Source organism: Chanos chanos, chromosome 8 (assembly GCF_902362185.1).
Source record: "Chanos chanos chromosome 8, fChaCha1.1, whole genome shotgun sequence".
In the NCBI taxonomy this organism is placed as follows: Eukaryota; Metazoa; Chordata; class Actinopteri; order Gonorynchiformes; family Chanidae; genus Chanos; species Chanos chanos.
Window position 1 is genome coordinate 11,369,409 of NC_044502.1, and position 13,357 is coordinate 11,382,765.

Here is a 13,357-nt window from a genome sequence, read left to right on the forward strand (position 1 = left end):
AAGCAGTTGAGCTCTTCGTCACCCCAAGATTCAACTGCATCAACCTCATCATCCTCAAAGACTATGGAGGTTGCACTGGTGAGTTAGCTTTCCTCAGTGGCAATTGTATTTGGCTTAGAAGTCTTGTATCTGATTGTTTCTTTAAATCTCTATCACATGTGAGTTTCATTCAAAAGTTTGATGCATTCTATGTCACATTGGTCCTTGTTTAGGGCCAATGTGACATAGAATATAAGAACTGACAATGATGTGTTGAGGTCATGCCTAGTTCAAAGTTGTTTGTGTCTGCATTTTGTACTTATACCTAAAGTGTCTTAGAACTTTACCAATACTTACTCAAACCTCAAGAGACATCAAAGTGGGCGGAGTTAAAATATACACCAGCTATTCTCTCATTGGTCACTGTCGTCAGGGCCTTATGGAAAATGGCTGTTGCCATGGTGTTCTGATGTTGCACTGCAGGGTTGAGGACACATCAAAATAGGTTGAACGTGTTGTGAGATGAGGTCCTGTAATGTGTGGGTGAAATCTATTGTCCAAAAAAAAAGCAGTATTGATATAAAGACAGAAAGTGACTAGAGTATAATGCTTAACCCAGTTTTGTGAGATGGGGATGTTCACAAATTTGCAAGTTATTAATTCCCCCGCTGCTTTTTGTGCAGACCAACATCACACACACACACACACACACACACACACAGAGTGACCCATATTCTCTAACACACACCCTCTCGGCAACTGCATGACTCATGGCATTTGAAAAAGACGTGATCTGGCAAACAGCGTTTCGGAGCGGGGTGGGAGGGGGGCCTATAGTGTGTGTATGTGTCTGTGGTAAGAGAGGGAGAGTGTTAGCCAGAGAGTGCACGAACAAGAGAGCCGTGATAAAAAAGCATAGAAGCTTATGGATTAAGCTTCCGCTGTGGAGGAGAGAGAGAGAGAGAGAGAGGGAGGGGCGAGAGAGGTAGGCATCGTGTGTTTAAAGAGAGAGAGAGAGAGAAAGAAGGGGTAGAGATGGAGGCTTATACTCTAATATGCTGTTCATAGCAGCACTGAAAGAGGGAGAGAGGGCGAGGTGAAACAGAGAAATGCAAGAGCAAAAGGACACACAAACCAAATCGCCCGGCGCCCTGGGGAAGGTAGGGCGAATAGCCCGTGGCTTGGCGTGTCAGTGTGTGTGTGTGTGTGTGTTCTTTTTTCGTACAGTGATGAGCGCGTGGGCACTTGTGTACAGTGACGTCCCCGTGTACATCCATTCTATGCGGCATCTGTGGTCGACAGCATATCTACACATCCGTAACGTGTCTGTGTTTCCTTGTGCGATGTCGTTTTTGTTTCGTGGCTGCATACAGGTTGTAGTCGAGTGTTTCCCTCTCTCGAGCGTGTAAATACTGATAAGCGCGGATCCAAGAGTGATCCGGACTGACAGCTCATCTCCATGCGTGAGGGAGACTGTCTGTGATTATCTCCATCATGTTTGTGTCTGTGTGTGTGTGTGTGTGTGTGTGTGTGAGTGGGGTGGCTAGGTTAACGGTGCCTTTCTGGATTTGCATCTGTAATTATGCAAATAATACAGTGTAATTGGTTTGCCATCACAGCTGTGTGAAGTCACCAGAAAGCCTGGTCTCGATTTGAAGGCGTTTTCTTTTTTTTTTGTCCATCCTTGTATGCCTTTTTTTTTTTTTTTTAAATGGATGGATGCTTAGTGTCTTTGGTCGTTGTTGTTGTTGTTGTTGTTGTCGTCGTTGTCAGTGGTGTCATATAATGCTTTGTCTTCAGCTCCGTTGTTTGTGAACAACGCACAGTATGTTGACATTCTTAGTCGCTCTAACTGTCTTCATCATTAAATATAGCTTGCCCCCTAGAGCACATCTCCCGTACTAGTCACCATTCTCCAAACATACTCAAATTGTTTTTTGTCTAATTCTACTGTGCCTCTCTCTCCACCCCCCCCCCACCCCCCCCCAAGGCTCACCCTGCTCTCAAAGCCTTCATGTGTGGGTCGCTGAGTGGCACCTGTTCCACACTGCTCTTCCAGCCTTTGGACCTGGTCAAGACACGCCTGCAGACCCTGCAAAACAACATGCACCCGGGGTAAGACGCCAGCCAGGCGCTTAAGAGTTCCCTCTTTGTCTTCTCCTTGACGCTCTCAGAGCGGTTCTGTTTCTCATCTCATCCCAAATGAAACGAAATGTGCTGCGTTCAGAGACGGCTCAGTGTTCCGTTCCTCTGTTCAAATCCGCAGACAAGAGCTGATTAGTACGTGCGGTTTAAAAAAAAAAAGGGTGGGGGGGTTTGGGCTAAATTTGGAAGGTTTTGTGCAGTCTAAAACGGTTCTTTACGAAGAAGCGTTTAATTACGGGCCCCTTCACTTGTGACTCTCTGAGTGTGACACATACTCCAAAACCATCTGGGGGGGTTTGTTGATTTTCATAATATGGACGTTCTTTTTCACACCAGCATGAATGGTAAAGACTGGCTCTTGTGTTTGTTTGCTGTCATTATTGAGAAAGTGTGTGTGTGTGTGTGTGTGTCGGCGTGAGTGTGTCTGGCAGGGTTTTGTTTTGTTTATGTAACTGTGCTGTCTATTTGTTTGGCAGTACTACAGTGAGATGTGTCTGACAACCCCCCTCCCCCTTTCTGTGGCCCTCACGGGCGCTTGGCTGTTGTAACCCGGTTTCTCCTCTTTCTTAGCGCTCCTAAGGTGGGAATGATGACCGTTTTTGTGAGCGTCATACGGACTGAGAAGTTGCTGGGTCTTTGGAAGGGAGTCTCTCCGGTGAGTGGCAGTTGGTACACAGTGTTTTTGAATTCCCAAAGTAAATACTTTATTCCTTTTTTTGTCAGCACTGAAGCCAACAAGAGTCAAGTCAGGCAGAGTTAGACAGGGAGGCAAAACCAACACAGTCTGTACATCAGTCTCTGCCTCTAGTTACAGGAAACACAAGTTTATTTGTGTGTTGTTGTTTTTTTTTTATATATATATATATATCATTAATATTAAACCTCCACACAGTTATAATGATTTAAAGCTGTCAGTCAGAAAACAATCTTGGTATGTTCTTCTTTATTTTATTTCAGTATTTTCCACAGTTGCACTTCTGCACGTGCTTACTTGGTTAAGCTTTTTTCTCTCCTCAGACTAAATGACTGCTAACCAGCGTTTTCCGTCCCTTTCCGTAGTCATTTATGCGCTGCATCCCCGGTGTTGGCATCTACTTCAGCACCTTCTACTCGCTGAAGCAGCACTTCTTTCAGGATCGGGCTCCAAACGCTGGGGAGGCTGTCCTGCTGGGAGCCGGGGCCAGGTGTGTGGCAGGGGTGGCCATGCTGCCTGTCACTGTCATAAAGACCCGTTTTGAGGTGAGGACTTTCTCTCCCTCTCTCTCTTTTTTTGTCTCTCTCGCTGTCTAGCATGCACGTAAGCACAGTTTTTGAGTACCCATCAGTGTCATTGCCTAGAGCGGCGATTCTGAACTCCGGTCCAGGGGGCCCGCTGTCCCGCGCGTCTTTGTTTTAACTCAGGACTGACCCACCCGATTTCACTGATTAATTCATCATCTAAGCCCTTGATTAGCTCGATGAGCTTTGATAATGAAGAGTTAAAACAAAGACGTGGAGGACAGGGGGCCCTCAGGACTGGAGCTGAGACTCACTGGCTTAGAGGATGTTTTCTGCATCCCGTCCACCGACATGATTCATAATTGTAACCGTTTGAGGAAATCGTACGGATATGAATTGTGTGTGTTTTATTATCAGAGTGGGCGGTATAGCTACGTGAGTGTGGCGGGAGCCTTGAAGAGTGTGTGTGAGACAGAGGGACATTACACAGATATGAATTGTGTGTGTTTTATTATCAGAGTGGGCGGTATAGCTACGTGAGTGTGGCGGGAGCCTTGAAGAGTGTGTGTGAGACAGAGGGACATTACACAGATATGAATTGTGTGTGTTTTATTATCAGAGTGGGCGGTATGACTACGTGAGTGTGGCGGGAGCCTTGAAGAGTGTGTGTGAGACAGAGGGACATTACACAGATATGAATTGTGTGTGTTTTATTATCAGAGTGGGCGGTATGACTACGTGAGTGTGGCGGGAGCCTTGAAGAGTGTGTGTGAGACAGAGGGACCTCGAGCCCTGTACTCTGGCCTCACAGCCACGTTACTCAGAGACGCCCCCTTCTCAGGCATCTACGTCATGTTCTACAGCCAGGCCAAGAAAACCATACCGCAGGGTCAGTACCACACTGATAGATACCTTTTTTTTTTTGGCTAGAGTACAACCAGCAGTCTGGACTTATTTGTAAGAATAAATACCAAAGCTGATTAGATTTTCAAAAAATGCAGTGGGAAGCTGTTGTGTTCCGGTAAATGTTTAACCAAAGTGTTGTCACTATGTTGTCGTCCAGTTATCTTGTTATTCTGCGGTACGGTAAAATTCGCCGGTAGCGTTTAATGTCAATGCTCAAGTCCGTTCTTGTCGCGCCCCTCCTCAGAGATCAGCTCGTCATCCTTTGCGCCTGTGGTAAATTTCTGCTGCGGCGTGGTGGCAGGCGTCCTGGCCTCCCTGGCCACCCAGCCAGCGGACGTGGTCAAGACGCACATGCAAGTGAGCCCGCACCTCTACCCCAAGACCGTCGACGCAGTCCGCTTCGTTTACGCAGTAAGTCTCTTTCTCATTGGCTCAGAGAGTCTAGGTCAAAGGTGAACCTTTATTAAAAGCACTTTTCGCTGCGCCCAGTTTTGAGAGTTTTCAACTTGTTGGATTTTCTCGCGATTTTAAAAGAAAACGAACCGGACCGAAAGGGCGCTTGGAGAAAAGCTTTGTCGGGTGGAGATGAAATCCGGTAGCATTTCTGTCTGCGCCGATTACAACTCAGCTTTTTCTCAGAGAACTGTTGCTGTTATCGGCCTTGAATACCATGAAACAAATGGCAACACGCAATAGGTTTACAGTGTTGCTTAATGCGAATCGTGGCCCCAGAGCCGTGAAGCTTTCTTTGTGACTGCCATGATAAGACCGTCAGGTTCAACACTTCTCTTATTCTTAACCCTGTCTGTTCAGATGTTACTATAATCTTACAAACTTTAACCTTTGGCTCTTTTCTTGTTTTTTTGGCTTCTCTCTCTCTCTCTCTCTCTCTCTCTCTCAGGAGCATGGTCTGCGTGGGTTTTTTAGGGGTGCTGTGCCTCGCTCCTTGAGGAGGACCCTTATGGCGGCTATGGCCTGGACTGTGTATGAACAGCTGATGGCTCGCATGGGGCTCAAGTCATGAAGACAAGTCACGGATCGTGCGGAGAATGGGCGATGTTTCTCACCAGACACGTGGAAGAGGCCAGTGCATGGTCACAGAGTGGACTGGATATGAGGAAAAATGTTTGCTTTGCTTTAGGACTGGATGAAAGTAAAGTAGGTTTTTGTAGAGGGGGTGCTGTTTGACAAATGGTGGAGGTGAGTGTGAATAGAATTGTGTGTGTGTGTGTGTGCGCGTGCATTCAAAATGTAACAAATTTCTGCCTTGCCACTCCCTTGGAAATAGTGACATTCCTTCATGTGAATAACTCCACCTGTAGCTGTTGAGTCACTGCGTCACTCTGGCAGTGGCCAGGGAGACAATGCCAAATGCACTCCTTTTGCTCCGACTGAGAATAATAAAAAAAAAAAAACACTCCTAGGGGGGAGGGAGAAGTCAATATATTTGCCAACCCACCAGGAGATGGATAAATCAACACATCTGAACTTCCTTACATTAAACAAATGGCAAAACAGCATGGTTTTTCTACTAGAACAAAACTGGTTTACGTACAGCTAACATGCTCAGACAATCAGATTACTGCAGTGAGACTAATGTGATTCTGATACACACAGGCTGAACTATACACCTGCACTGGTGCGTCTTAATGCGATGCAACATGGCTTTGCAAAGCCACATTTGTTTGAAACCTAATGTTTTGGTCAGCTTCAATAGAGAGATATACCAGTGCATCAAAATTGCACTACAATACACTGGATGCATTTTTGAGTCAAATTTAATGTAGTGCTCTATTTCTGTGTAACTATTCATACGTATCACAAATATTGGTTATGCTTTTTAGACCACACCTATTATTTGTTAAAGGAGTATAGTTAAGGCTAATGCTAGGATATTATTTAAGGTACTATATAACAAGGACAGAGTAGCAGTGGGTTATTATGATATTTATTTTGCACAGATTACTACACAGGAATCAGAGCGCTGTAATATAGTCAGTCATTGATAAGGTCATTCTAATTGTCTGCCACTCCAGAGTCATCAGTGGTCCTGCGTTGCACTTAACTGTATGAACTATATTTCCCATCTGCCTTTGTGTTTGTCTAGCTCCAGTTGCATTTTTGTTTTGCGTTGGTGATTTGCCCATGAACACAGATCAAAAGTTTGTGTCATTTTCGCTCTTAAGCTTGGAAAGAGCTCGGTCATATTGAAAATGTTATTTATGTACGAGGTAACTCAATAAAATACTGACTATATATTTACTTAACGATGATGTACACTAAACATTGTGTAATTTTGGAGAGATCTACAGCTCTTTTGAAAGATAAAGCCAAATATTATAGAACTGAACTATGATGGGCTGTCCCTTACACAGTAACATTATATGTATATTTGAAGTGGGTTGCGGGTGGCTTTGTTGCACATATCTTACACCTCATTATTTGTGAGTGCACTTTAAAAAAAGAAAAAAGTGGAGTTTCTTCCATTCATAGTTGGTTGATATTGTTGTGGAACCTCATGCTCTCACCGTGTGATTTTACTGCACATTTGAACCATGCCACACACTCTGTGCTGTTTGAAGAAACTGGACATTTGCCTTGAGTCATACTGATCAGTATTCTCTCCCCAGTATTGTTTTACTATTGTAAATATTGTCTGTGTGAGTGGAAATTTTACTCAGACAACATTCTGTGCCTGTTTTGTTTATATGTTAATAATAAATTTGCTCCCTTTTTGATAAACAACCCGAAACATCTGAATTATGTCTGGTGTAAACACTTGTGAAAGAGTGTGCTGCAGTAATACATTGAAATAGAGAGGGAAACCAGCACTGAACGTAAGAAAAAACATTCGGTTGGACTCATTTTACTTTTGCATTTTTAGTGCTGTAGTGTTTTGAAGTTTTTGTTTTGTAGGTGTCCTCTCCTACACTCTTGCTTTCCTCAGCACTGAATGCTTCTGATGCCACATACAGTGACAGTTGGTCCCAGCGTGTCCTCAGCAGAACTTCGGGCCAGCCAGCGTCTAGCAGAGACAAAGAGGGTTCTCGACAGTTTAGAGAGATACTCCAGTCTGTACAAGGACACTGTTACTGGACTGATTCATACTATACAAACCTACCTAACTGAATTTTTATGTCGTGTCAGACACTGGAAACTGTGCACATGTGATATCAGTGCAGGGCTCTGCAAGGAATCCTATACCCTCAGGTAGAAAAAGACTGTCACTGTCAGCGAAGTAAGGCTTGTTCTTGGAGCAGATTACTTGTAGTCAACATTTTTCAGTCAGATAGTGTTGGTATGCCTCAACGCTCCCCTGATCCCTGAGCACTACTTACTGGTGGAGTTTTGCACTTTTCTGCCAGACATGCAGAGTTAAGGATAAGGGAGTTTTAATAAAAGAAAACTGTGAAAATTGTGCCAGAATGTCCCAGCTGAACAGCTACTGTGTGGGATTTTGAGGGCAACTTCAACAGCATTAAGACTGCTGTTGACTTTGTGATGTTTTGAGCTTAACTCTCCTGTCCTAATTTATCTCCTGTTTGAACACAACATGGAATGATTCCACCACATTCAGACCAATCAAAATGATCCAAACCATAACATGTGTCAAGACTGCAATTAACAGAGAGGAATTTTATTATTTGGAAGGATAAGCTTTCTCATTAGCTCTATTAAACGACCAAGGGTCACTTGGTTTAACAAAATGCTCTTTGCTGTACAGTTTCCTCGGGCAGAAAAGACCGTGTGACTGAGGGCTTTTACTGTACTTTGAACGCCATCTACTGAGCTTCAATCTTCGAATCTCGCATTTGTTCTTTCTTCTAAAACCTGTTTTGTGAGATAACGATTACAAGAAGTAAACAGGTTGTGTTGATAGTTGTGCTCTAATTCCCTCACAATTCCTCATTATTTTCATCGGTATCTATATGTATAAATTAAATATTTTACTATGCCTTCATTATAAAGTAATTACAATAAATGTTGAAATCGAAAAACATGCTGCATGTGCACATCACTGGGTTAAAAAATAATCTGTCATACCGCTTTCACACTGGAAGCCCAAACAATTTGAAGGCACTAATAATCTATGTCACTGTTCACTTTCATACTTTTCCGTTGTCCAACTTTATAAAATTCAATATTTATCGTCATCCAGTATCCTATTATAAAATTCAGTATTAATATTAGCATTATTCAGTATCATACCCCAATAAAACCCCACCAATCCTCCAATACAGTTGGCGGCAGTAGTTGGTCTATGTGTAGCGCGCTTCATACAGCAAAGGGGAGGGGTTGCATGGCTAGACGTTACGTCTGATTGGTGGACAATTGCCTATATATATTGCGTCATTTCCCCTTACCGCCCTCTTTTTGCCGTGAGGTACAGAACTCCATACGGCGTTGTCTCGTGGTAAGTCGAATAGAATGTCAAATATTGATTTTAAGCTTAGAAATTGTGAGTTTTAAGGTTGATATTGTGCTCCTATGTCAGAACTCACCTCTTTCTCTATGTGTGGCCCTAAACAAAATAAGTATTGTTTACATTTTCCTTTTCGTGATGAGTAGGCCTGAAACCTTGCTAGTTAGCAATCCTCTCCCCATGTGCCAACTCATGTAGTTTTTCTAGCCGGTAGAGAGGAAGACCTGACAGTCGGTGCGTATGTAGTTTGCTCACTGGTAACTTATCTGTGTCTTGAAAAGCTAATACCGTATGATCGGTCATCTTCCAAGCTTATCGAATCTAGTCACGAACAAGTCGTATTTACCGTGTTGCTCGTTGCATGCAGTTTCTACTATGGCAGGTAACGGTAGCTGTGCTCAAATTGTTTGATTGTCGGGTGTAGAAGCTGATGCTTTTGTGCTCCTACGAACCATTTTTAGTCCGTTTGCACTAGTTCTGCAGTAAACCGTTTCTTAAGCACACAATTCAAGCCCGGCACTGATGTCGGTGTTTGGGACCGGACGTGTGCTAGAGTGACCCGGCCGGGTTTTCGCTAACACCATGAGGGCTTTTGTCCCATGACTGGGGTTTGATAGTGACCTGAGCCACATGTGAACATGGAAAGATATGGGCAGTACATTAAATGCGTACCTCTTAAATGTAACAGTCGTAATTTTTGAACAAGATGCTCATTTCTGTTGTTCAGTTTCGCTTGATCAAGTGGCTATCAGTTAACATTGCCACATGTCATACAGAGATCTTTACCGTTTGGATTCAGTGTCATTTATTAGAGTCTTACTCTATTTTTCCTTTCAGCTCTCCCACTAAACTCGTTACGCAGGGAAAGTGGTCACGATGTCCGGAGGTCTAGATGTCCTTCAAATGAAGGAGGAGGATGTGCTGAAGTTCCTGGCCGCAGGAACCCATCTTGGAGGTACCAACCTGGACTTCCAGATGGAGCAGTACGTCTACAAGAGAAAGAGTGACGGTAAGGAGGTTAAGATCTGTGAAACTCCCAGTCTATGTGAATAACATGGTTCTCAAAGCAAACCTCTAGATACAGGGTATTTGCCAATGGCTGATGTTGATTTTTGGCATTAGAGAGACAGTGTTGGATGCTTTCACATTCTGATTGCTTAGTCAGATTGCTTAGAGTGGTCTTGTCTTTCAGAATGTCATCTTCTAAAAAAAAAAAAATTCCAGGGAGTCTAATCTACAGGAGTTTTTGGTCTGAGACTAGCAGTATTCATGTTTGTTGAATTCTCTTCACAGGCGTGTACATTATCAATCTTAAGAAGACCTGGGAGAAGCTGCTGCTGGCTGCTCGTGCTATTGTTGCCATTGAGAATCCAGCTGATGTTTGCGTCATCTCCTCCAGGAACACTGGCCAGGTAACTGACTCTCACACAGCAGCTAATTAAATACATCAGCCTTTTGATTAGTATCTGTCACATAGATCAAGTTGTATATTTTGGCAAACAATCATTACATTCCACATTACATTCCAAGACTGTTTGTTTGGCTTACAGAGGGACTTTAGTAAACTGAGTGTTCAGGTTAACTTTGCAAACAAGTAGAATAATTCAGGAGCTTTGTTCTGATGTTTTATAAAGGCAGAAATGCAATAACTATTGAAAATTTGCACCTGTTTAAAGTTGTTGCACATTGTTAAAACCTGACACCATTGTTGGTGTATAGGTGTCGGAAGTGTGCTAGAGCAATTTGGCTGGGTTTTCGCTGACACCATTAGGGCTTCTGCCCAATGATTGGGGTTTGATAGTGACCTGAGCCACACTTAATGCTGTCGGTATTTTAAGACGTTTTCTGATATTTATAAGGTTGGACACCATGTGTTGAGAACCACAACACATTTCCTGAAGCAGTACCTGTCCACAATATTTAGTGGTTAGAAATTTCGTTGAATGGTTAAAGCAAACAGACTCCATTAAGCTTGACCGTGCCTTGTTCCTTTCAGAGGGCAGTGTTGAAATATGCCTCTGCTACTGGAGCCACAACCTTTGCTGGTCGCTTCACCCCCGGAACCTTCACCAATCAGATCCAGGCTGCTTTCCGGGAGCCCCGCCTTCTCATCGTCACGGACCCCCGTGCCGATCACCAGCCCCTGACTGAGGCCTCATACGTCAACATTCCCACCATTGCCCTCTGCAACACCGACTCTCCCCTCAGATACGTGGATATTGCCATCCCATGCAACAACAAGGTACAGTCATTAACAAGAAACCAATGGCAACTCAGCTTTACCAATCAAATACGTTTTGAGTTTAGCTCATTGTAGACCCTAGACTAATGGCAGGTTTTATGTTGCAGGGACACCACTCTGTGGGTCTGATGTGGTGGATGCTGGCCAGGGAGGTGCTGAGGATGAGGGGCACCATCTCCAGGGAGCACCCCTGGGAGGTCATGCCTGATCTGTACTTCTACAGAGATCCTGAGGAGGTAAAGCAGTGCCCCTTGAATATCTCAAACATCACACTCCCAAACCTGTAGCACTAGATTTTTTTCCCCCCCCTCCACAGATTCATATAATTCAGCTCTTAAAATTTGGCCGTATTGTGCATTGTGACTTTTCAAATGCAACAAGTACATCTTTTCCTATGCCTGTTTGGGACCAATCCTATTTGGACTGCACAGTACGCACATTAATCTAAATACTCCCTCTCATGGCATTCTCTGCTGTTAATCTAGATTGAGAAGGAGGAGCAGGCCGCTGCCGAGAAGGCCGTTGGTAAGGAGGAGTTCCAGGGCGAGTGGACCGCTCCCGTGGCCGACTTCGCCCAGCCTGAGGTGGCTGACTGGTCTGAGGGAGTGCAGGTGCCCTCTGTTCCTATCCAGCAGTTCCCCGCTGGCATCGATGGTAAGTCACTTGTGTGTCGGGATATCTGTCGGAGCACAAGCACAGTACTTGACAGTAGCACAGAGTTATCATTTGTGACGTGATGTTGTAGGACAACCCTAATGAAGTACTTTTGCTTTTGCAGCTGCTCCCCCCAAGGCTGCTCCAACAACCGAAGTCTATTCTGGTGAGTTTAGTCAACATATAAATGATGAGTTGGTAAAAAAAAAAAATTGAACACTTAAGGGCTCTTAAGGTTTTGAATTTTAATTCAAACTTTCCGTTTCGTTTTTTTTTTTTACAGAGGACTGGAGCGCCCAGCCAGCCACAGATGACTGGTCAGCTGCCCCAACAGCACAGACTGGAGACTGGGGTGGTTCCAGCGCCGACTGGTCCTAAACAGTGTATGAAAACCCAGAGTCTTGTGCATTGCTATGGAGTCAATAAAACTTGGCTGATTGTTTAAGTCTGTGTGGTGATTCTTATTTTATCAAAGGGTGGATATGACTGGAATATGTACTGAGCATCTCTGTTTAGTAGAGGACAACCCATATGCTCAAACTCGTGTCTCTTGCACTCATTGCATTCACCATTCATATTTTGCTGGGAATTATGCCGTCAATGGTAAATGAGATGAACAGGGCCATACTTTACCTTTAAGACTTTACCTTTACCTTTTGCACTTAGGAAAAATAAGATTGTGCAGTGCACCTTGCCAGAAGAGTGAAGTTGAAACCAAGGTAGAGCTTTCTTGTAATTTGCGAACAAGTTCAGTCAGGTCTTGACTTTGGGAGAGCCTTGAAACTGACAGAATTATGATACATTGCTTCATGGAATTCCTACAGATGCTAAGTTCATCACTTTTGCACTTCATTCTAAACTCTGGTTCCTCAAACAATCTATCATGTACTACTCAGTTAAAAACGTTTCACCCCAGATGGGACTCGAACCCACAATCCCTGGCTTAGGAGGCCAGTGCCTTATCCATTAGGCCACTGGGGCTTTGTGTGGAGTAATGTGCTCAGTGACCAAGTCATTTTCTTTGCCGATCAATGGTTTATTTGTTCCCTGGAAATATTCGAATGACAGAAATCTGTCATCACCTTTATATATTTTAGGATGTTTCCGCATGCCCACAATTCAGTTTACCATCCACTGGCAACAGTACGGTGATCAGGTTAATGAACTGTTATCTCAGTTGATATTCTTGCTAAACTCGCGAAATGAATTACCTTTGCAGGTCATCAGATAAGTCAGTGTTCATATTTATCTTTATTGCTTACGACCCTCTGAATCGATCAATTGTAACGAATTTCCTTATTGACCTAATTGCTCCCTGGATGCAACACGCATACTCTGGACTGCAGACTATACGCAGGGTCTTCCACATCTATAAAGATCGGTAAAATAGGTTGCCCCAATCGATGTCGGTATATGTGATCACGTGAAAAATTTGTATCCCTCATAGATTTTCCAAATTAAAAGTTACAGCAAAAATTATGGCATCTAGGAATTTTACGGTTTCGATTTTGGTGGCACAACTATAATGTTCTCTTATTAATATATTTCCAGTGGTAATAGCATAATTCCCAAATTACAGTCCATGATTTTAGATGATTGCAGATCAGTCTCTGTTTCTTATGGTGACTATAATTATAATGACCTGTACCCAAAGCTATACCACTATTGATATCATTCATTTAATAATTCCGACAAAAGTGGTAAAGACTTTTCGTGGTGATATAAATATGTCATTCTCTACAAGAGTAAATTAGTTTATGTCTCTACCTCTGCCTCGTGATCGTTGAAGC

At 43.5% G+C, this 13,357-nt stretch overlaps 2 protein-coding genes and 2 non-coding genes across 5 annotated transcripts; 3 read left to right on the forward strand and 1 right to left on the reverse strand.

The window, feature by feature from the left end:
* slc25a38b (solute carrier family 25 member 38b) lies at window positions 1–5,397 on the forward strand. Of its 2 annotated transcripts, none has more exons than XM_030783297.1 (7): window positions 1–78; window positions 1,970–2,094; window positions 2,695–2,779; window positions 3,184–3,363; window positions 4,063–4,231; window positions 4,493–4,659; window positions 5,150–5,397. In XM_030783297.1, exons 1-7 carry the CDS (start codon window positions 64–66, stop codon window positions 5,270–5,272), a joined length of 864 nt encoding a protein of 287 aa, XP_030639157.1. In that variant the 5' UTR covers window positions 1–63; the 3' UTR covers window positions 5,273–5,397. The 2 variants fall into 2 exon arrangements, with proteins under 2 accessions (XP_030639157.1, XP_030639156.1); XM_030783296.1 differs by lacking the exon at window positions 1–78 and adding an exon at window positions 1,089–1,139.
* A 3,210-nt stretch (window positions 5,398–8,607) lies between these two features.
* On the forward strand, window positions 8,608–12,012 carry rpsa (ribosomal protein SA). Its single transcript, XM_030781119.1, has 8 exons — window positions 8,608–8,662; window positions 9,509–9,680; window positions 9,965–10,083; window positions 10,668–10,913; window positions 11,021–11,149; window positions 11,399–11,567; window positions 11,692–11,733; window positions 11,851–12,012. Exons 2-8 carry the CDS (start codon window positions 9,548–9,550, stop codon window positions 11,943–11,945), a joined length of 933 nt encoding a protein of 310 aa, XP_030636979.1. The 5' UTR covers window positions 8,608–8,662; window positions 9,509–9,547; the 3' UTR covers window positions 11,946–12,012.
* Window positions 10,350–10,489, forward strand: LOC115819885 (small nucleolar RNA SNORA62/SNORA6 family). Its single transcript, XR_004025556.1, has one exon. It is a non-coding gene; the product is annotated as a small nucleolar RNA SNORA62/SNORA6 family (small nucleolar RNA).
* Window positions 12,013–12,475: 463 nt separating the features above from the next.
* On the reverse strand, window positions 12,476–12,548 carry trnar-ccu (transfer RNA arginine (anticodon CCU)). The gene has a single exon. It is a non-coding gene; the product is annotated as a tRNA-Arg (tRNA).
* Between the last annotated feature and the right edge of the window lie 809 nt (window positions 12,549–13,357).